Here is a 24093-nt window from a genome sequence, read left to right as displayed (position 1 = left end):
CCAATATGAGCCATTTTTGATAACCGGAAGTCGTGGAAAAAATTCACAAAAACTTTAGAAATTTTTTGTTAATTTTCTCTCTTAGCTCAAATGAGATAATTTTATTTAATATTCATTTAAGAATAAAGTAAAAATCTAGACCACACCCTATCCAGTAAAGAAATCATTAATATTTACCCTTTGAGGCAGAAGCCTCCCCTTTTTAATACCATTTTCATGTCCACCAATCAAAACTCTTCTCTCAACCCTTTTATTCAGTCACACTCAGCCCTTTCACGTCCAATGAACATCATTCTCCTCTCTCCACGATGTGTTGTACATTCACTTTCATTCTTCACATCTACATATAGATCTTTCAACCCTTCTACCCCATCCCCCTTCTTTCGATTGGCTCACTCCCTTTTATCACCAGACAGACGCCATTTTAGGTCACTTTATTCATCAAAAAAATTATCCAACTCATTTTATTTATTTATTTCCATCAAAAAATCTAGAAAAGAAAAAAATAGCCATAATGTTGATCAGAGGGTGAAAAATACCAATATTTTTTAACATCTGTTAAATTTTTTTTTCTTTAACATACTCTCTTTTTTTCACCATCTTTTTTTTTTCATGTATTTAAATTCATGTCCACTTGGATTAAAAAATCTGGAATCTTTTATGTAACCGTTTTCCCTTTCTTGTAACATCTAACCCCTGATTTGTATTTTTTGCATTTCTTTTATCCCCTCTGCATGCATTTATACATCGATTCTATACATATGTACATAAAAGATTCAACCGTCATCGGTCACTCAATCACCAGAATAAAAATATCGAAGAAAAAAACTTAAAATATTCAATCATAAAAAATAACATTTTTATATCACCATTAGACATTCTAAAGCATTAAACAAAATTTAAAAACATCACATTTAAGCAATAATTTAATCATTTACAAATACTGATTAACATTAATATTTTATATAATAAAAACTTTAATAACATTGATGATAACATATTCACTAAATAATAGTAATCAACAATGAATGTCGTACAGTAATAGATAAAAAAAAATATTAAACAGTAGTAATTAACAATGAATGTTGTACAGTAGTGGATATCGGTGGATGTTGTATAGTAATTAATTTCAATAACCCTTGTACAGTAGTAGATACAACAAAATATTGTACAGTAATGAATGACAGTACACACGGTACAGTAGTGAATAAAAAAGATATTGTGCATTGAGGGATGATAGTAAATGTTGTACAGTAATCGAAAGCTATAGATGTTGTACAGTAGTAAATAAAAATAATTGTTGTACAGTAGTAGATAAAAATAATTATTGTACAGTAGTAGATAAAAATAATTGTTGTACAGTAGTAGATAAATATAGATGTTGTACAGTAGTAGATAAAAATAATTATTGTACAGTACTGGATAACAGTGGATGCTGTACAGTAATAGATAAGACCGAAAATTGCATAGTAACTGTTGTACAGTAGTGGGTAAAAATAATTTTTGTACAGTAGCATATATAATTATTTAAATCCTTCAATCAGATTTAGTTTCTTTATTCATATCTCCATTATTATTATCATTCAGATATAGCTTAACATTTAATCGATACAATTTAAAATTAATATATTATTTCCATCATTTTTTATTGCTTTCTTCATTTTTATTATTATCTCCAACATTCATATTCAACTCATCATCAGATATTACATTTTTCTTTTTTCTATCTTTTATCAATAAAATTTATATTGTTGTCGATATCAAATAAAATACTTAGTTGTGTATTTTTATTCATAGAAAAAAATTAATCTACTATTTTATGTTAAATAAAATTAAATTTAATTATTTATTAATTATTATTAAATATTTATGGTAAAGTATTGTTGGTTATTCATTGGTGTAAAGAGTTTATGGGAAAAAATGGTTAATAATAAAAATTTATAATTAAATAAAAAATGCAAAAAGATATTTTTTATATTGTTAAGGTCAATGGTCACCCATTGATCGACTGACCTTAACCGAAAAAATTTCCCAAAAACACCTGGACTCGGTTATATTATATATACATGTTGCGCTTTGTGTACACACGTATCCTTATATAAGCGGGTCATGCATGCATATAAGGAATTTTATTTATCCATTCAACTATAAAACTAACGATTCCAATCTCTACTCGATCCTTTCAAGTTAAATATCATTTTTAAATTCAATACTAGTCGATATTATATGTGTGTATAATGTCGATGTGGTATTATATATAATATAACCAACATTTGCCCATTTATCCTCATGTGGGATGTGTTTTCAGAGGACTTGGAGGAGGATGGGAAGGTGGAAGAGGATGAAGGAAATATCTGCTGCCTGTTGCTGGAGAAAAATGTGTGTCGACGAGTATTAAATGGAATGAAGGAAGGATAAGAAAACATCGTGAAAGGTAAGAACAATGTAAATACTAAGATTTGCATGAAATCATTTTTTTTTAGGCATAAGTTTTATTGTTATTTTTATTATATGAGAGTGTTGAATGTAAAAAGGTCTCTCAGAAGAATAAAAAATCTCAGTGATTTTTAAAATTCTATATCTTTACTCTGAATCATTGAATTTTTGTCATTCAGAGCTTATTTTAAAGCTCATTCTTTCTAGTTTTGAAACCATATTCTACATTATTTTTATCATCATTTTTAATGATGCAAAAAAATTAATAAATAGGAAAAGTCGATTGCTTAAAATTAGCATTTTTTTTAATATTACTCGAACTTTTAATTTTTACCTTTTAAAACGAGACCAACATTTTTTTGAGATTAAATAATCATTGCATAAAATAGAATGGGAAATTTTCGATCTCAAACACTTTTATATAAACCTTTTTGGATAACTAGAAGTCATAAAAAAAATTAATTAACAAGTGAGACAATTTTTCTTCAATTGTGATTTTTAGCTCAGATCATGTAGTTGTATTTAAAAATTAATTGTGAGTAAACTAATTATGATAAAAATCTAATTCCAAGTGCATCATGTAGAGCAGAAAATTCTCGATCTCTCATACTGCAATACAACCCATTTTCGATAACCGGAAGTGGTAAAAAAAATTTCCAAAAGCTTCAAAGAGTTTTTCAAATTTTTTACAGTAAATGCAAGTAAGACAGTTGTGTTTAAAAATTAATTGTGAACAAACTAATATCGATATCGATTAAATACCAATTGCATGTTATAGAGCGGGAAATTTCTGATTTTCAACACTCCAATATGAGCCATTTTTGATAACCGGAAGTCGTGGAAAAAATTCACAAAAACTTTAGAAATTTTTTGTTAATTTTGTATTTAAATAAGACGCAGGTTGATAAAATTTTGATAATTTTCCTGAAAAATAGCACCACTAAAAATTTTCATATCTGATAAAATCCATTTTTCCCTTCATCTTTACCGAAACCCACCGATTGCTTACTCGCCAGTCTTTTGAACTTTGCGTCTCGAATTTACGTACATCGAGCATCTTTCAGGGCCCAAGGGATATTCTTATTTCCATACAAAAGCATTACGATTTTTACCGACCTTTGAAGGACGAGGGTTACACATCTTGCCCGCTAAAACCAATTCCACTAGTATTTTTTTTTCCTTTCTCTAGTACTTTCTTTAATGCTTGATCCCCTCAAGCCCTTCTTGCCTTTACGAACATTTTTAAAATCCTTTGTCATGCCACGATATCACTTCAAAGATAAAAAAAAAAACTCTACAAAATAATTTTTTGGTAATAAATGCAAAATGTGGGGGCGTGCGAATGCTTTTGTTGACCACATCCGGCATGACGGAAGGTTTAAATGATTAATTGGCAAGTTTTAAAAGTCTTTAAAGGGAGCAATGAAAAGGGTTTTTTGAATAAGAAACAGAAAAAAAAATTTTTATCCTTTCAATTTAATGGGCGGAGATTCCGTAAAATTTGGAATAAGTAAATAGAGAAGAATTATTTCTTTGTAAGTTACATCCGGAAGTATGATTGATTGCAAAATAAATAGCCTTTTACGACCTTCAATGCATTTTATTAGAGAAAGAAAAATAAATCCAATTTTCTTTAAAAAAGAATTTTTTTTTCTCATTTTCATTTATACAAAAAAAAAACATCATAATTTAAATATATTTAAATGCTTTACAATGAATTGAATTAATTTTAATAAATTTAAAATTGTAAATAGATTGATTTAAATGTAATTATGTGAAGAATAAAAAAATGACGGTCAAATGACCGTCAATTGACAGAACCCCGTTTTTCAAATATGTCCGTAATAATTACCGGAAATTTTTTTTTTACTTTATCTGCACCAAATTAGATGTTTTTATTGTACTAAACATTTTTGCAATGACGTTACTCGACGGTCATTTGACGGTTAAAAAACTCATGATTTGACTGAAAGGTAAAATGACCGTCAATTTACATTATTGTTAAAATGGACCAAATAAATTATTTACGTGAAAAATGATTGATTTTAATGATTTTTTATAAAAAATTATTGTAGATTATTTGAAAAAGATGTTGGTAGACATTTTTAAGCGTAAAAATAAAATAAAATATTTAGAGTAATATTTTAGAATGAAAAATTTCGTCTAAAGAAAAGATAAGTCTTATTTTAATGTTAAATATGTTAGAAAGCTTCAAACAATATTTGAAAACGTGTCAGGTCGATTTTTTTTATCCCCATGATACAGATTAACTGAGAAGAGAGAAAACCCTTTTATACCCTTTTAACATGTCTTTTCTAAAGACATAATCGATCTTGGAATCTATCAGTCACGTTTTAAACTACTGACTATGACCGTATTATCTCGAGAGAACATCAGAGATCCATTTAAATATTTTTAGAACACCATCACTATGACATTTTCAATATTACCCTAGACAATTTTTCTTATAATGTGGGAGGGCTACAGTAGACTTGAATATTTTTGTATCCTATAATTTCTTTCAAATCAATTACTCATACAAGTACTTTTAAAAATCATTTAATATTAAAATTGAGTAATTTACTTTCATTTAATACTTTGTTTTTTAAATTTTTTATTTTAATAATATTTTTTTTGAATTTTTATTACATTTTTTCAAATTAATTATTTATTATTATTTTCAAATATTAAATAGTCGAAACGAAAATTAAGTAAAAAATTATTTATTTAATTGTAAAAATAACATTAAATGTTTTTATTTAATTTTCTATGAAGTAATAATTAAATAATAATTATTACAAATTATTGGAGATCATTTTTTATATCAATTATGTGTTGATATAGAATGAATAACGAAAAGGATTATTTAATCGTAAAAGTTTAAATTAAATAATTAAACACTAATTAAAACATAAAGATATTAAAAATTGTTACTTAATTTGAATTATTTATTACTGTTAAGAATTAATTCATAAAAAATAAATTGAATAAAAGTCGGATTATTTTTTTATTTATGAATGAATATATAATTAAATAAAACTTAATGATATGTAATGAGAAAGACACCTGCCCAGTTAAATAGAGACATTATAAATCTCCAAAAGGCTTTCTTTATAGCTCAAGGCGTTGATTTCAGCCACACACAACGATTAATTAATTCGCCAAATCTTTCATTGCCTTATTCCAACTTGATTTATCGAGTCAAATGAATGCCTTCTTATACCATCTATCAACATAAAATAATTCATTCTCATTCTCAACAATAAATTCACCAAAAAAACAACAAAAATGTTAACATTATTTTTTTTCTTTTACATTCAACAATTATTTTTTTTTTAATTAATTACTCATTATAATGGACTTTTACATCCCCTAAAAATTCACCGGAACTCATCCCCCTAGTGTATACATGCCTACCTCTCGAATCGGGAGAGAATAAGAAGAAGAAGAGGAGAAATTTAAAGCCGACGAGGTCCAAGCAAAGAAGCCGAGAGTTTAATGATATTCGTGATTACGACGGCACGTGGGGCGAGCTAAGGGAATATAAAAAAAAAAATAGGATGAAATGGAAAGAAGTAAGGAGAGGGTGGAAGGAGGTGAATGAATTCACCCTCTCTGACATCCCAACGATCTTAGGTCTCTCGCATAAAAAGTATTGATCTTAACTGCTTCTTAGGCTCTCTTTCTCTTTGAAAGAAAAAAAAAGAAATAAGAAGCTATGAGAGGGTTGAAATTATCCTCAACTTGTGCTTCCTTTTGTATTTATTATACAATAGAGGATAGTTAAATAACATTAGTCTGAACGAGAAATAAAAAATAATAATTATTTATTACAATTAAAAGTTTAAACAATTGTTAATAATAATTATTATTACCATTCATTAGTAATAATATTTATTAATATGCTTACTATTATTATTATTATTTATTAATACTTGTTAAATTGATAAAACACAAAAAAGAATCTTTGAATTTATTCAATCCAAATCCATGTGAATTATTTGAGCACACTCTGAAAATCTAGACCTCAAGATGTCAAGATAAATGTAGAAATAATGTAAACAAAAATAGAACTGACTTTCCTTTGAGAGATTTAATTGAACTGAATACAAAGGATTAGGTAAAGCTCAATCACAAATTTTAAAGTAAAGAAAATTGTAGGTATTTGATATCCACTATTGAAAATAAAGTACCTCCAACAGTTTTGCTTGTTAGCTCGGTTTGAACGAGTTTTTTTCTTCAATTTATTTTTCTAAAAGATGAATTGGCTTATAGTAATTCAATAATAAGAAGTCTAATTAGGTTGGTTTTTATTTCATTAATTAAATTTTATTATCTACTTTCATATGGCAAAGTTCTAATCATCAGCATCATCATGATCATCACACATAAATCAAAGCAATGGAAATGTTACTAACTGTAAGTGATAATTTAGACCACAATTTTTACATTGCATTTAAGAATGTGGATGAGTTAATGAAGCTTAGATACATTCTTAAAGTCTATCAGTAACTTCAATGGCTATTAGTTGATTTTTTTTTAATGCTAATCAGGTCATTGAAAGCAGCAGCAACCCAACTAGCTTTAAAAATCAACCAATAATCACTGAAGTCATTGATAAAATATGGAAGAGTCAGGAAAAGACTAGTATAAGTAACAATAAAGATAAGAATATTAATTCAACATCAATCTACAAAATCATCAATTAACTAATCACTTCTTTTTTCTACACCTGAATGAAAAATTGATAAATAAATTGAATTTTCATTTGTATTATTCGATTAAGAATGATAAAAGCTAACTTTGTGCTTAAATTGGTCAACAATTTTTTAGCTTTGAGTATCAATAACAATATCACATTCAAAACTTTGTTATTTTAACTCAATGATCATTATCATCATCATCACCCAAGTGTCTTGAAGCAAAGATAATGAAATTAGATTGATAACTTGTTGAATCATCTTGATATCAAACCATCATCGTCATAAATTGATAGAAAAAATGCACCAAAATGAGGTGAAACTCCCAAGAATCACATGTCAAACATATTCAAACATTTGAACAAGTAAAGCAGGTAAGATGGGTAAGAAGCACCATCTGAAAGTACCTTGGGTTAAATCATAAATCTTGTGAGTTATCCAAAACTAGAGCAAAATGTTTTCAATGGCTTTACAGCAACAGAGCGAGAGAATGAGCACAGCCTTGAGGTGTTCACGTGGGTGCGATAAACATTTCCAGTACCTCAAACATCCTTCTGAAGGGCGGGGGATGATGGTATGGAAGTTTAAGAGGGTAGAAAGTGTAAAGGGAGATGAAGAAAACAAGCAACGTACAAGAGTGAAAAGAATAGAAAAGAAGAAAGTTTTTCGTCCCTTGAATCCCGATTTCTCACCCTGAATAGGTCGCTCGTGAACTTGTGAGCTAACTTTTTGTTCTTATTCTTGACTCGCGGCCTGATGGTGAAAGTTTCCTTGTCGAAGATTTCGCGAGATTATGTCGAGCTTGATTCATTCTTCTTAGCTTTTATTCTTCTTTTATCTCACACGTTTTTATCCAATTATTCAAAGCCAGTTATTTCAAACAATCAATGAAATGGAAGAAGACGATTCTAGCTATTGTAGGGCAAAAATAAATTTATGTCCGTTGGAAATAAAATGCTGAAAGGATAAATAATGAGTGGTGTTCAGCTGTGGTGCATCCTGACTTGGAATATATAATTACAACTGACTTCCAGTCTATCCTTTGACGTTAGCAATAGGGAAGATGCAAAATGAAACACCTTATGGTCACTTGAAACTGGTCAGTCATTTGGGCTATTTAAAAATTTTTCAAGCTCAGGTAGAAGTCGCTTGAGCTAAAGCCAATCTAAAGATTAGAATTTTTTCTACCATGTTGTTCTTCTTTTGTCTTTTTCCTTTTCTTCTTACTATTACCTCTTTTTAATTTTCTTTAGCTATAGTAGAACATGCTTGATCATTTATTATTTTTTTTCTTTTTTGTAAATGCTCATTACCAGCTATTTCATTCTCTGTTAATTTATCCTTTGTCTGGATTTCCTTCGACTGTGGTTTCGTTGGCTTTCTTGTTGCCGAAAGGATGGAATTATCATTTTTTTGTCAGGAAAATTTAGTGTGGAAATTGAACAGGATTCCTTTTGTTGATTTGCATCACTCTAGAGCTATTGAATATCTAGAGATATATTTTAATTGTCTTGGAAAAGACGGAGCGTTAAATACCTATCCAGAATAAATAAACTCACAAAAGAACTTTAATTAAATTTCATACCTAGAATGCAAAAGCTTGATTTAATTTATCGAATCAATTTATTCTTACGATACACTCAAGTATTTAATAGCATAAAAGTTGGAGTCTAGGTGATGAAGCTATTGGTTGAGTTGATGATCAGCTTTGTGCTCATTATTTGCTGCTTCAACCACTGAAATCCTTTCCACTCCTAAGACTTGATCAGCTGAATTGTCTAGAGTCCTCTCCAACATCTAGACATCAGACTGGAACGTTGGTGTTGATGAACTATCCAACCTAGTGGGAAGTAAGAACACTTTTAGGAAGCAAGATTAGCATATTCCTGGTCAAGTTGGATCCAATGTTGGACCAGGAAAACGCTGATCTTGCTTTCTGCTAGGAAAAGAGGTGTAATAAAATGAAAAAGTGCTAGTAGGAAGCAAGATTAGCATATTCCTGGTTCAACATTGGATCAAGCTTGATGATGTTGATCCAATGTTGAATTACCAAGGTGCTAATCTTGGTCTAACCTAGTTCAACATGGGGTCAAGCTTGAAAATGATGATCCAATGTTAGGTTATCAATATGCTATCTACTAGAAAACCTACTCTACTATCAATTATTACATCTAGGGATGTCAATAAGTCTGTGCATCACTCTAGAGCCGCCAAAGACTTCAAAGCAATACCTAGACCTTTTTCACGAATCATAAAAAAATAAGAAATTGCATCAACGAATGTTAAAGCCTCCCTAAAAAAAAATATCTATAATTTTGACAAATTTTGTTTTCTGAATAAAATCTTACTGGCGATTATCTACGCGTGGACCTACTTATTACTGGAATATATCCTTCGATAAAAGAATTTCAAGGATTGTGGGCCATAAGGATTTGACAATGGCTGAGAAGGAAGCGATCGAAGAGGATATGAGGGTGAAAAAATAGAAAAAAGATCAGGAAAAAAAAGGTAAAAAGAAGAGAAAAAAAAAACATCAAGACACGCGTGCTCGTTTTTATTTATATTCCAATAGTGTCACGTCGATCAGTTCGATTCCTCGAAGATATTCATTCTTGTTTCTCTCTCATTGAGTTGCTTCTTTTTATTTACCTCTCTTTTCCTCTTTAACTGTGTCTCTAGTGTGTGATGTGCACAAGACACCCACAGTTACCTATATATACTTTCTATAATTCTTATTCTTACGTATATGAATCTCGATATTCTCTCGAGTGCAGCTGGCGACACCATTGTCCGAATTTTCACGCGTCACGTAAGAACCCACTTGAAAAATTCAAGTTTTTTCAATTGATCATTTTATTTTTTCATTCATGACGATCAACGAATATATACGGATCAAAGGGAAATTTTATTTATTATCTTAGAGAGTTAGATATATATTTTACACATTGCTTTTTGTCAATGACCATTGATTATTTTTTTGTCGTGATTTTTGGTTATATCATTGTGAGGATCGGGGTCTAGAATCATTTTTAGGTTATAATCATAATAATGAAGACGACAATGGAGATACGTAGTATTTTAACAAATCAAAGGCTCCATATTTTTCCTAAAGTTCAAGGTGATTTTTTTTTATTTTATAAAAAAAGAAATAATCAAGTGGAAAACCCCTCTTTTCAGCACTCTCCCATCTTTACCGACGTTTTCTGGCTAAACTATTGAAGATAGACAATAAAGTGTCATAATCTTTTTTGTGTAAAATTAAAAGATCTTCAATTTTCGTTTGAAACTTTTTTTCATATCTCACATAGTTTTCAAGATAGTTAAAAAAAAGACACAGGGGTGGTTTTTACCCCCTTGATAAGAGTTAAAGTGATATAAAAATGTTAAAAATAACTTGAAAAAATTTTTTTTTCTTTTAAATATCTTATTTCTTTCATGTTTATTATCGTTTACTTTTTTTTTTCAATCCAACGCGTCCGAAATCCTTTCAATGAGCGACTTAATCCCCACTTAGACGAAATTTACACACACTTGCGACGGATCAAAGGGTTTCTTCAATCTAAAATGCGATTACCACAAGCCTACAGATGTGTTATAAGATCCTAAATCTAATCGAGAAAGTGTTCTAGTGTACCAAATAATTCTAAAGAAAACGAATAAACAATAAATTCTTTAAAATGACGATATTTTAACGGTAATTTATAAATTTTTATTGATCTAAAGAATCAATAAATTGATGATTTCCCTGAAAAATGATGATTTTTATTTATTCCAAGAGTTTTTCCTCGTCAAATGTGTCGTAAAAAACTGTCTTTCTCTCTATTTATCACTTTGAACCACTTGCACGCATGTTTTTCGTTACTCCGGATATCCATTCTACCCGAAAAAGAAGAAGGAAAAAAATACAAAAGGACCGCGCAATCTTGGGTCAACTTATGGAATCGTTTTGGAATGGTTTCCATCATGTCTTCAGGTCGTTTTATCCAAAGATTCAAGTCCTTTAGGACCCCTATGGTCTTCAGATTCCTCGCTTACATTTTAACTATCAGGAATAACCTCAAATGTTATTTTTTTTTCTTTCCTTTAACTTTCCACTTCCCAGTTCATTTCTAACATTTTGCGTTTACTTTTGCGCGACATTTGTCGACTCAGCATGCAGCCGTGACATTAAATGTAAAACAATACTACTTGAAGGATTTTAAGGACATTATGTGTGTATGTCTCTTCTTGACTTCCGGGGACAATGAGTTATATATTTCTAGACCACTTTTAACACATGTAGGAGTCAATTTAACATGTTTTTGTCATTTATTTAAACTTAGGGACACTATTATTGAGTGTAGTGATGGTTTTAGATATTTAAATAAAAGGATAATGGAGAAGAAAATTTTTTTTTTAGGTTATAAAGAAGAAATGAGAAAATTAAAAAATGTTAATTAGATTCAAAAGGTTATATCTTGGTGAAAAATGGTCGAATTTTAATCAACCAAAGCTCATTTTAAAGCTTATCGTCTGTTCTAAGACCCTTTATTTTTAGAAAAATTATTCCAACCCTCTACTACCCTTAAAAAAATTATTAAAGATAAATTAGGTTGATAACCTGAAGCTAATTTGTAGATTTAAATAAAAAATAATTAAATATTTTTTATTTTATTTTTAATGGAATGTTAAGAGTGTAGAAAAACAGATTTTCTTATAAAGGAAAAATAGTAACGACTATGAAAAGGACTCCATTACACCCGCAGTCATAATTTACTCAGCAGGTAACCCTAAAATGTTGTAACGATTTCTTGTATTTTTTTTTTTCTTTCTAAAGCGTTGAAATTTAGTGTAAAGAGTTTAGCCGACTTTTAGAAGTTGGAATGCAATATTTCATAGAACAATCAAATGGTCAGTAGGAGAAACCACTTTTAGAAATCCTTTTGATACACTAGATACCACTATAACAACTACTAGAAGTAGAGCTCTTTTTCTTACATTTTGGAATAAAAGGGATGAGAATATTTATGAGCTACAGCTGATCCTCACACATTTTTTTTTATAGTTCTTAGAAAATGTTGAGAAAAATGTTGATTTTCAACTATGTATGTACATTAAAACCCTTTAGAAATTTATTTCTTTTGAATTATTTTTAACAATAAATTACAAATCTTCTCAGTCTTTTAAATCAAAACCCTTTTTTTTTTTCTTTTTTGTTTGCCAACTGATATGAATTTATTTCAAATAAATTCTCTCAAGTGCATTTTTTATTCATACAACAGAATAGAAAATAATTTTTTACAATGCACATTTTATTATTGAAAACTATTTAAAATTGATATCTATAGATTTTTCAAATAAAATATGACTGATTTTTTATTTGTCGTTAGACTTTAAAAGGAAGCGATTTTAAAGAGTAAAGAAAAAAAGTAGATAAAAGAATCAGAAAAGATATCCGTTATTTGACGTATTGTCAAAATCAAAAGAAAATTCTCAATACGTGTTTTGATGCTGACATTCACGTAATAAATAAAGTATCTTATAAAGGTGTAAGAGGAAAAAAGAGCAAGAAGATTCTTTTCACCAAAAGAAAGAAAATATTCAAAGGTTTTATTGGTCATTAAATGGTCAGTAAAAAAATGTAAAAACCCTTACCTAACTTACAACTTTGGTGAAAAAAAAAAAATACCACAAGTAATAATGAGAATCATTGAAGAATACTATTGTCCATTTCAAGGTACTTTTCTACTTTAAGCAGTAGCTCTGGTGATGTTTACATGAAAGATTTATTTTATTCTAAACAATTACTCAGGTCCAACAGCATCAACCAAGTCAAGACCACAGATATTGAAGAAAAAAAGAGTCAAGGTTTGTTTGAAGTGCTTTGTGAATGTCTGATCATCAGTGGTGTCCAACACCATCAGCAGAAACCTTATTGATGTTAAGTTGCTGGAGCATAGAAAGGTCTAAGATGATATTGAAAGCTTCATGGAAAGCATTTAGACCTTTAGCAAAAATTGATTGTTCAAGTAGGATTGGACTGGACCCATGACTGGGTTCCAACTGGGTCATGGCTAGATGATAACACTATTTGATGATCAATGGTGTTATCAATCATGACTTGATCTTGGTCCTGGTTTGTATGGGTAATGTTGAGTTTCTGGAGCATGAAGGGTCGAGCTTCACAAGAAGCAAGGTATCATCAACCAGATCATACAGTTACTTGAAATAAAAATACATAAATTTGTAAAATACTCTACAATTATTACCAAGTATATTTATGTTGTATACTTTGGAAAGAATCTCTATGAATATGATACAGTTTTTATGTATTGATATCATAGAATGTTGAATTGAACGAAATTAATGATGAAAGCTTTTAGATAATGTACAGAGGGGGATGAAGAATAGAGACTTCTAGATGAGGTGAAGGAAAAGATGAAACATCAACTAATGGTGTCACCTGAGATCATAATGGACTCTGGTAAGAGTGAAGTAGAATATAAGAGGTTGAAAAAATTCACAATTCATATTATTTTTTTACATTTTTAGAGTTAAAAGAATACTTTGTCAATATTAAAAAAATTATTTGAATATTTTTTTCTTTATGTTGATTTTTAAAATCAATTTTTTTTCTTTATCTATCACAACAATCGTTATATTTAAACTCAACAATATCTTTCAGATAAGATCCAGTCACTAGAGAAAGGATAAAAAAGGATAATCATCATTGATTGGACCCAATAAATATTTATTTGATACCTGAAGCTGACGATATGCTTGGAAACTTCTTTGTCTTATCAGAAAATATTTTTCATCGAATTTCAAAGATGATAAGGGGAATGAAGTGAGTGATTTTTATCTTGTAGAGATTATTTATATCTTATTTAGAATTATCATAAAAAAATAATCCAATTTTTTACAAAATAAGTCATCTCAATGGTAAACAATCCAACCATTTATATAATATTATTAAAAAAATGAATTTACTTCGTTCTATATTCATAAATATTATTGTAAAAAAAAATTATTCTTTTAAAGAAAAAGCCTGAATTAAATTAAACCGATTTTTAAAATGTTTTGTCATGGGGGCGCCACGAGTCGGAAGAATAGGGATGTTTGCAAAAGGCTTGAAATTTAGTCTTGAATAAAATATGAATTTAATTTTTTAAAAGTTAACATTCTGAACTCGTAGTGTTTCGAAATATTAATTGCAAAAAATGAGCAAAATCTCAAAATTCGTAATGTCCCGAAAAAATTGTTTATCGACAGTGATTTTTGCATTGCCGACCGTTGTAAATAATTACTGTTGATAATGCAGTTTTCACAAACAAAATTAGTATCATATGAGTATGAAGCAAAATGCCGGTAAAGTAGAAATTAATTACGTCTTTAAAACAGATCGAAGCTTTTCTTTTTTTGGAGTTGTTTGTTCCAAATTAATTTCAATTATAAAATTATTCTTTAGACGTAAAAATCAAATTATGGAATAATGGTTACTTCCGAATTTTTCTCAATGTAATACACTTGATATTTTGTCACAAAACAGTACAAAAATTTTCAACTCTTTAAAATTATCCTCTTTTTGAGGAAATCATTGTTGAAATTATGCTTTGCTTGGTACTGTAAAAGTCTTTTGTTTTTCCATACGTTCTGATGAACGTGGCTCGTTAGGAAGAGTCCTAACCCCAACAGGTAATTTCAAAATTACATTGACTGAGTAACTGAAGTTACTTAAATGTATTGTTGGAATAAATAATAATTTTAATTGATTCAAACAATACATTTACTCTATGCTACAGATATGATGCATAGAAAAGAAAGATCAAGAATAGAATTGCATGAAAACAAATAATTAGTTTTCAATCAATCCTTTATATAATTCAAACATACCACTTCAAGTTTCCACAAGTTAGACCATGAAATCTAGACAACTCCATTCTTTACAATCAGCATCTCCATTTCTTCTGCAGTTATCGAAGCTTTCTTTGCTTTCTGATGACTAGCTGATGCTATTCCAATCCATGGGCAACAATTCAAATTTAACTAAAATTCCTTTATGTTAAAAGGACCATTGCCTTCACCTAGACCTCTAGGTTGTTATAGACTACCTGAAGATTATAATTGGTTAGTTATGACATTGTAAGTTGCAAACTCGTTTGTGTTGTAGTTGTTAACTTTGACCAGCGTCTAATGAAGTAACACCACCACTTCAACATCTGTATTGCCCACAGGGGCGCTGAGCTTCCCTAACTAACCAAACCCTTGCCCCCCTTTGCTTAAAGACGCCAGACGCTCGACGCCACTCAAAATAAACTTTATTTTGAAAAGTCAAATAGATAACGGAACAATTGAAATTAAAGGTATCTAATATGGTAAATGCTTCAACAAACACTCTGTTCAGTCGATTATGATCTAGAGTATTAAACGATTATCAGTTAAATATTTTAAATCGATTTTTTTTTAAATTTACTCGACCTATCTTTGAAGTGACATTGACATAAAAATAAATTAAAAGATGGCATTTACAATTAAGTTCAAAAAGATTGGTTGCTTAAGTTTAACAAAATCATGCTTTCTTCTTGGACTTGTAGATTTGGTGAGTAACGAAAAAATAATAATTAAAATTTCCTAATTATCTCATTCTTCAACAAATTATTTTTTTCAGATCATAAATACTTACATTATTGCAGTGATGATACAACTTTTACACAAATCATCTAGCATTGGTCCTAAAATTTTATTTATTCTTGCTGCTATTGGAATTTGCACATGTTTGCTCATGATGTCTGGATCTATACTGGTAATTATTAATTTATTTGAACCGATTAATATTTCATTAAATTAAATTACTATTTATGATATTACAGGAAACTCGATTGGCGATGGTTCCTCATCTTGCGTGGCAATTGTTTCTCATCGTAGTCTATGCTGTAGTAGGTGTAATTCTATTTGGCCATTACTTACAGGGTGATCACATAATAGATTTAGAAAAAATCATTATTATTCTCAGCTGTGCTCCAAGTAAGTATCAAATCCAAGTGATAAAAAATTTATTTATCATCTTTTGCTTCTTTAAAACAATGAATATTTTTATTTCCAGTTCTTTCGTTCTTGTACTGGAGTGTTATATATAGTCGGTATTTACAAATCAAAGAAAAGCAGTGCTCACCATCAGATTGTGTCCCAAGAGCCTGAAAACTCATCACAATCTCCAACTATTCTTAAACAATTAATTTCATATAACATAAGTTATTCAATTTTATCAATGATTTTTATATTACTTTATATTATTAGTAACTGAAAAGAAACTCTTTCAATTTACTGCTAATTGATTACTTGTTTCAATAAGTAAATTAATAACGTTGTTTAATTAATAGTAATTCAAACTATTGAGCTATTTAATTATCACATGAACATCTAGGTAAGCTTACTTGTAATTATCACTAATGTAAGTAAGAATAGTATCTCCTAGTATTATTTAAATTCCTGAGGCTATAAAAAAGTATCCCAAATCATTAATCAAAAGTAAAAATTAACAGTTATTCTTTGAGTGTATCATTTTGATGAATATTTGTTCCATCAGTCTGATACTTTCATCAACAAGTTGAAAATTAAATTCCTTTTTTCATTAATTTCATTCTGAATATCTTCACTGTGAGTCATTATTTGAAATAGTTCAGTGTAATAAAAGTAGCAAACAATTATTAAAAAATGGAATCAACATTCACATCGATCAAGATTTGTAACATGGGCTTATCAAAAGCCTGTTTTCTTTTTGGGATTTTAGATTTGGTGAGCAATGATGCAAAGTATCAATAAATAACTTGCTAGGAAAAAATGATCAGATCTTATTAGTTGAATCTACCTTGATTGATGACAGATTTATTTAGATCTTCTTATGATCCCTATTTGATAATCATTGTAGTCACTTTTAATGCACTCGAATATGTTTAAAAAGTGTCATAATGCTAATTAAATAGGTAATATCATATCAGAACACTTCAAGTGCATTGAAATAAAACACTATCATTTGCAGTGTCTATATTGTCATGATCCAATTAGATCTAATAGTCAGAATGATCTGAACAGATTCAATTTGATCATATCTGATTCTGAATCTAACTAGATCAGACCAACTTCAAGATCTAATCATTTTTTCCTGAATTTTTGTTGCTATTTATTTTGGATGAATAATATTTTTTGTAGGTATTGAGTGCTATTATGATCATAGTATGTGCCCTGAATTTCTATAAATATCATGTTGTTGATGATATAGTCTTGCTCATTACTGTTGCTATTGGAATCTTCACATGTTTGCTTATGATTGCTGGATCCAAATGGGTAATAATCAATCCACCAAGAAGTAATTACTAGTTATCAATGTCTCCTTTAATTAAATTGTAACTTATAATTTAGGAAAAACGTTGGCTAATATTTCCTCATCTTGCATGGGCTATTCTTCGTGTTGGCTTGATAGGAATGTTGACTGCTGGCGTTGCAATATCAAGTCAAGCAGTGATAGCATCAATAATATCTGTGGTTCTTTTCAGCCTTGGCTTGGGTATGAATTAAAATCCAAATTATTTATTTATCCTTTGTTCCTGCAATGACAATTATTTCTTTTCAGTCTGTTCATTTGTATACTGGAATATTATGTTCAATCGATTTGTAGAAATTAAATATAATCATTCTATCCTACCAGTTCTTGTAGAGATGGACTAAGAAGTCTACAAAAATTATCTAATAAAATGACATGTTAATTATTTCAATTAATTGTATCTATTGTATTCATATTGCTTTATATCAGTAAGTAAACAAGAATGGTTTTTAAATCTAATACCAATAAAACACTTGATATAAATCAACACTTAAAGTAATATTTATTTTTACAAGTGCTTATAACAAAATAGCTAATGAATAAATGAAAAGATTAGCTACTTAAAATACTTTTAAGCTAAACAATAACAATTTTATTTAATAATGAAGTCGTTATTGAAAAAACATTATTATTCACAACCAAATATGACTTTTAAGAATTATTTATAACACTTTAAATTTGTTATAAATAATTAATAATGGGAAGTTCGTCATGTTAGCACAGACAAAGTGTGCTCAAACCTATTTTTTCAATTGATTATATTACTTAAGCCATTGAGTTAGTTAATTATCAAAAGAATATTTAGGTAAGCTTATCTCATTAGCACTAAAATAAGTCAAAATAATATATTGTTTTATTGTTTAAACTACCTGAGGCTATAAAAAACTGTTTTGAATCATTATACGATATTTTTTTAATTACTTATCATTAATCCTAAAGTGGAATTTAACTGTTATTGTTAAAGTGCATCATTTTTTTTTAATATTCTTTCCATCAGTCTGATATTTTCATCAACAGGTTACATATTGAGTTGATTCTTTTTGGTAACTCATTTCCAAAAGTTCTAACTTTCAGTGTACTTCTAAAATAAATTTGTTCAATTTATTCACTTTTTAAAACAAAACTTAAAGATGGCTAGAAGATTCACGATAGATAATCTTTGCTGCTTAAGTTTATCAACAGCATGTATTCTCTTTGGGATTTTAGATCTGGTAAGTAATGTCAAAATATTGATCAATCATTTTCTGTTATTATCTACTTTGAAATAAAATATATTTTCTTTTTAGATATTGGGTTTCATTGTTGTTGTAATGTCTTCAATAAGTTATCATGAAAAACATCAAGGTGAAGATATATTTATTCTTGTTCTCAGCATCATGGGAATTATCTCATGTTCGTTGATGATCATTGGATCCATGAAGGTAATTATCAATTCATCAAAACCTAGAAGAACTTTGAAATAAATTTTGATTTATCTTGACTTTAAAATATAACATTACAGAACAAACGTTTGCTTTTAATTCCCCATCTTATGTGGGAATTGCTTATCACCGGAGCCATTGCTGTAATAGCATTGATGGCTATTATTTCTCAGTTGGTAGCAAAAGATATTTTAAATGTAATAGTAACTACCGTTATCTGGACCGTTATTTTATGTAAGAATCAAAATTCAAGTAATGAAAACTTTATGTAATTTTTTTACCCTCTAAAAACAATGAAAATTATTTTTTCCAGCTGTTTCCATCTTGTACTGGGATGTTATATTAAGTCGTTTCATGGAGATCAAAAAGAAAAAGCGAACTGTTCAACCGGAAGTCATAGAAATGGAGTAGAGTTATCAGAATTAACTGAAAAAAAAAATATTTTATGTAAAACTAATCATTCAATTTTATCAATAATTTTTATATTGTGAAAACATTGTTGTTCGATGTTATAAAATTCATGATAAACACTTTTAACTTTGAGTAAAATTCTAGTAATGTATTCAGTTTCACGTTCAATTTTTGTTTTAAAAATAGCCTTTAATTTTGACATAATCAATTTTCGTATATCAGAAATATGTACAAATGTATTCGACTGTGGTACATTGTATAAATGACGACATACTTGGCTAAATATCATATCAATAACATTCACTTGATTGACATCAGTTGGTGGTAATCCAACTCCAATGAATTCATCATTATTTGTAGCCTTATTACGAACACGAAATTGACGGAAATGCTGTGAGAAATCTTGGATAAAATCATGTAGCTGATAATTAGTACGCATTGCTCTTTTAGATTTCTCTATAGCACGTCCAGCACGTTTCAATAAGTCTTCCATTTTAATTGAGTATCCAACACAGACTTCAATCTTGCAATCATTCATAATACAATACATGGTGCTGTTATGAATCAGGAATTTAGCCATGATTTGTTTAGAGCTCTGATTATTAATTGTTGGTATCACCAGGCCAAACTGATTCCTAGCTAAGCAAAACATGCCATAGAAAACATTGTAGAGTCCAATAGAAGTGACGAATTCTTCTATCTGTGGCTGAATTGTACGTTCATTGATGTACAACAGCAGCTGATTGTCATCAATGCTATCACGGAAATTATAGCAAGGTTCAATTCGATTAGTAAAATGAAAGATTGATAGCCGATCTTTAACAGCCTCATCAGCATCAATTTGTGGTATTTGATTGGTGCAGCCGAAAATGAAACAAATCGGTGTGAGTTTCTGATACCCTTTGTACAAATCACGTTGATCCATGTGATCTTCACCAGTGATAGTTTTGAGCAATGATTCTGCTAATTTACGTACTTCTTTGATACACACCACATACGATTGGAAAGCTTTGATCAGATCTGGAGATGGTGATGCTGCTGATGCAGCAGTGGTGAGATCAGAAAGCACATTAAAAACACTTGGTTCAGCAGCACGAATGATTAAATTTGCTAGAAAGGACTTGCCACAACGTGGCTCTCCATAATACAAGGTGAACCTTCTACAGTTATTAAAAGGCTGAAATATTAGTGTACTATGTTTCAAATAGTCTTCAATAGTTTTTGTATCAAACCGAAAGATAATTGAAAGACTCAAGAATGCATTATACATACAAATGTCAAGACGATAAACTGAATCTTTCTCTGGTTCCATTGATGTCGTTGATGGCTTGAGCGCGGTTGATTGGAATGTTATGTCAAAAGCTCGACGAAAGTTTTCATTAGTCTCACAGGTGAATTGACGTAGATTAAAAGGCCTGTGAGTCATACCAAATGGATCACCACGTAATGTTGCTGACATATCTTCTGGTTCTGCTGAACTAATTGCTTCCTTCAAAGTTCGATAATTGTATGATAGATGTTGGATATTGAAATTAGCAGCTATGGTGTCATCATCACGATTGTCCCACTCGATAAGAGTCCAGATGAATCCCAAGGCAAATATCCTTCGATTCGGACGATAGGAATAGTGCTTGACAATGTCATCATACAACTGAACTGCATTTACATAACTCTCATAAGAGATCTTTGTATCATCATTCCTACCAATTTCTTTGTAAATATTGTTAACATCACTCTTGTATAAACCGTTAAATAAATTAAGGATAGTCTGAGATGTCACTACAGTATGTTTATCATTCATCAACTTATCAACACAACGTGCAAGAGCCATGATGACATTGGAGTCAAATGAATGGTATTGAATTACCGGCAAAAGGTAGAACAATTCTTCATGATTTGTTTGATTATTATCATTACATAATCTGTCAGTGATCGTATTGATAATCAACGAACGTGTTTGCTTGTTGAACACTGATTCTCCAATTTTCAATAACCCTGGTACCATCACTGACAAATAAAACAACTTATCTTGTGACGTGATATAAATATGCACATGTTTCTTCCATTTGTCTATTCTACCAATGAGTTCATCATTGATCTCACGCAGATGAGTGTGATAATTATGTCCACTGACATCATCTCCAGCTGCTACGATGCTCACAGTGTTGCTATGACTTCTGACATCAAAGAGGCCGAAATTTTTGTCATTATTATTGAGATTGGAACTGATATCACCAATCCCAAGAGGTGGAAGGATACAGAAACTGCTAGCATTTTCGAAGTAGAGTTGAGGGATTCCACACATGTAGAGTCCAGTGATGTTATTGAATATCCCACGCAAGGTGCAGACAAAGTATCTATATTTTCCAAAGTGAACATTTTTAACAGGAATATGTTCATTGACATAATTATACCATGCATTCTTGATGATTTTAAATGCCTGATTGCGGCATCTGGTTTCATTGGACTTAGGACATTTACTGACTAGAATTGGAATGATAAATGTCAATAATTTATCATACATGAATCGAAGCTTGCTATTAGCTGTAGTGTCACTGACAAAGTTGGTCATTCGGTGCTCTATATACAACGGGTCTTTATACATATACATGACATTATTGCTCATAATATTTCGATAGAATAGCACCAAGTACTGTCGGAATATCGTCGTGACGATTTCTTCCAACATCAGATCAGATAAGTGGGTATACAACGACAGTTCTTCATGCAGGTATAAGCGACATAGCTCATCAAATAGCAGCACATCATAGCTAATAGGTGTAGTGGACACCAAGCTTCTAGATGATGAACTTGAGATGCTAGTTCGATTGTTATTCGCAGTGGACAAAGCATCATTCACCAACCGTGACTCTACCCTACGTCTGAGGAAGACTGAGGTTGCTAGTTGCTTGAGAATCCGCAAAGGTTCAGGGAAGATTCGTTCTAGCTCTGACATACAGTTGACTGATTGAAGTGAGTCTAGGATCCAAAGAAGCTGTTTGTTGTCAATAGTTTGCTGAACGACCAAGACCTGTTTCAGCATTGATATAACAAGCACTCGATCATTGGAGCTCATGGATAGCTTCTGCATTGTGTACATTATTGATAGGATCAAGACGTAAAAAGCATATCCTATTGAATTGTCTGGTTCGTAGCAGAATTGAATAAGATATCCAATATGTCGATAAGTATAACTAACTTTAATAACATTTGATAAATCTCGTTGGCTTGAAGTTTCATTGGATGAAGGTTGGATACTTGCAAGATCTGAAGTTGACTTGGATACCTCAGGTAATGAAACCTCTATCTGATACACATGTCTAGCAATATTTCTACCAATGCTATCCAACGTAGCTAGAATCTTGTGGTTTACTTCATTGCTGCTAGTGTGAGTGAAGACAAACTTCTGGGGGTAATTGGTGATATCAGTGCTGATGTTAACCTGGCTCTCTTTAAGCAAATTATGAGAGAATTGTTTGAAATGTTTATTGACACTTTCCATGATAAATTTCCTACGACTGCGAATGAATGGTGGGATTCCATTGATGTCATTCTCGCAAACAGGATACTGTTGTCCAAAGGCTTCATTAGCTTCTAGAGTTTGATTTAAAATAATCATGACATACACAGTTTCTATTTCTACTCTATCAGTAATATCCCACTCTTTGGTTACATCATCGTGATACATCAAGCTTTGAGCTGGTTCTGTGGTGTAATTATAAATGATCTTTGCTAAAACAATATCCTTGGACATGTTTAGATCATTCGAAAGCTGCATTTTAAAATCAATGTAGCTGGTTAGTGATGGAATGACATCAAAAGATCGTTTATGATTGTCCCATAAAGGTCGCAAGTCATAAACATTGTTATCACATCGATTAGCTAAGTATGGAAGAGGAAGATAAGTGAAGTGATTCAACTGGTACTGCTCTAAGACTTGTTTCATTGCGTCAGATTGCGATTTGATCAAAGCATTGATGATATAAGCATACACATTAATCGAAACTGATATATTAAAATAAATATAAAGACTACAACTGTTATTCTTGACAAAGACAAAAATATTTTTACGATAATTCAAGAGTGATAGGTCTAGAAACATCTCCAACTCTTTCCAAATGTCTGCAGTTATTTGTTCCAAATGAAGAGTATGTTCTTTACTTGATGGCTTCTGAGTACATGTATTATTCTTGCATTTCTTACACTCTAGATTTAATACCAATGTCGTCACGTAATTGTGATTGAGGTCTAGGTACAAAGAGTGTCCACTGATAGAAAAAAGTTCATTAATTGTATCAAAAGTCATTGGAACATCTGGAGAGAAATATAATTTAACATTGTTGAGTGCATTGTATATGACTATTCGTTCACCATAGCAACTCTTTAAATTGTTAATTCGATAAGGACTGAACTTTTTCAGAAAACTATTTATTTGAGTTATTATACCTTGACAATTTTTAATATCATAGCTAACTGATAGTTGTCGTTCTGAATCAACTGGTACTGCTTTGTACATAAAGTTATTATCAAATTCAGGAATTTCTGTCACTTTTTCTTCAGACTCTACACATTGCTGTTTAGGAGCTGATAAATCAAGTGGTGGATTATCATCATGAGCTCGTTTACGATTGTCATCATGTTGATTTAACAATTCAATTGTTTCTTCTGACAAATCACTTTTGTCTAGTATCTGTGACTCGGTCTGCATTGTATCAACTCTCTCTATATAAATGATAAACATAAATTGATCAATTAACTTGAATTT

At 30.1% G+C, this 24093-nt stretch overlaps 2 protein-coding genes and 1 long non-coding RNA gene across 3 annotated transcripts in view; 2 read left to right on the top strand and 1 right to left on the bottom strand.

Annotated features, from left to right (window-relative positions):
- Positions 1–2476, top strand: part of LOC118063652 (uncharacterized) — a 56011-nt gene extending 53535 nt beyond the window's left edge. Inside the window, exon 6 of the long non-coding RNA XR_004689940.1 lies at positions 2309–2476. This is a non-coding gene — a long non-coding RNA (uncharacterized lncRNA). The remainder of the gene's footprint in view (positions 1–2308) is intronic.
- Positions 2477–15766: 13290 nt separating this feature from the next.
- On the top strand, positions 15767–17886 carry LOC118063646 (uncharacterized). Its single transcript, XM_035077749.1, has 6 exons — positions 15767–15918; positions 15986–16139; positions 16219–16910; positions 17325–17459; positions 17535–17679; positions 17746–17886. The coding sequence occupies exons 3-6, from the start codon at positions 16830–16832 to the stop codon at positions 17838–17840; spliced, it is 456 nt and encodes a 151-aa protein (XP_034933640.1). The 5' UTR covers positions 15767–15918; positions 15986–16139; positions 16219–16829; the 3' UTR covers positions 17841–17886.
- Positions 17887–19386: 1500 nt separating this feature from the next.
- Positions 19387–24039, bottom strand: LOC118063768 (uncharacterized; the record flags this gene model as incomplete). The annotated part of the gene is made up of 1 exon (XM_035077922.1): positions 19387–24039. A coding segment is annotated over exon 1 (4650 nt), but the record flags the coding sequence as incomplete, so codon positions are not given.
- Positions 24040–24093: the final 54 nt, after the last annotated feature.

Source organism: Chelonus insularis, unplaced genomic scaffold (genome assembly GCF_013357705.1).
Source record: "Chelonus insularis isolate UGA/USDA-ARS -01 unplaced genomic scaffold, ASM1335770v1 contig_146_pilon, whole genome shotgun sequence".
Taxonomy (NCBI): domain Eukaryota; kingdom Metazoa; phylum Arthropoda; class Insecta; order Hymenoptera; family Braconidae; genus Chelonus; species Chelonus insularis.
The sequence above is the reverse complement of the archived record's forward strand: the minus strand, read 5'-3'. Positions and strand labels throughout refer to the sequence as shown.

Coding starts and splice junctions, on each gene's coding strand:
- LOC118063646 (XM_035077749.1), top strand. CDS start 16,830: ATGGAATCAACATTCACATCGATCAAGATTTGTAACATGGGCTTATCA. Junction 16,911..17,324: donor TTTTTGGGATTTTAGATTTG/GTGAGCAATGAT, acceptor TATTTTTTGTAG/GTATTGAGTGCTATTATGAT. Junction 17,460..17,534: donor TGATTGCTGGATCCAAATGG/GTAATAATCAAT, acceptor CTTATAATTTAG/GAAAAACGTTGGCTAATATT.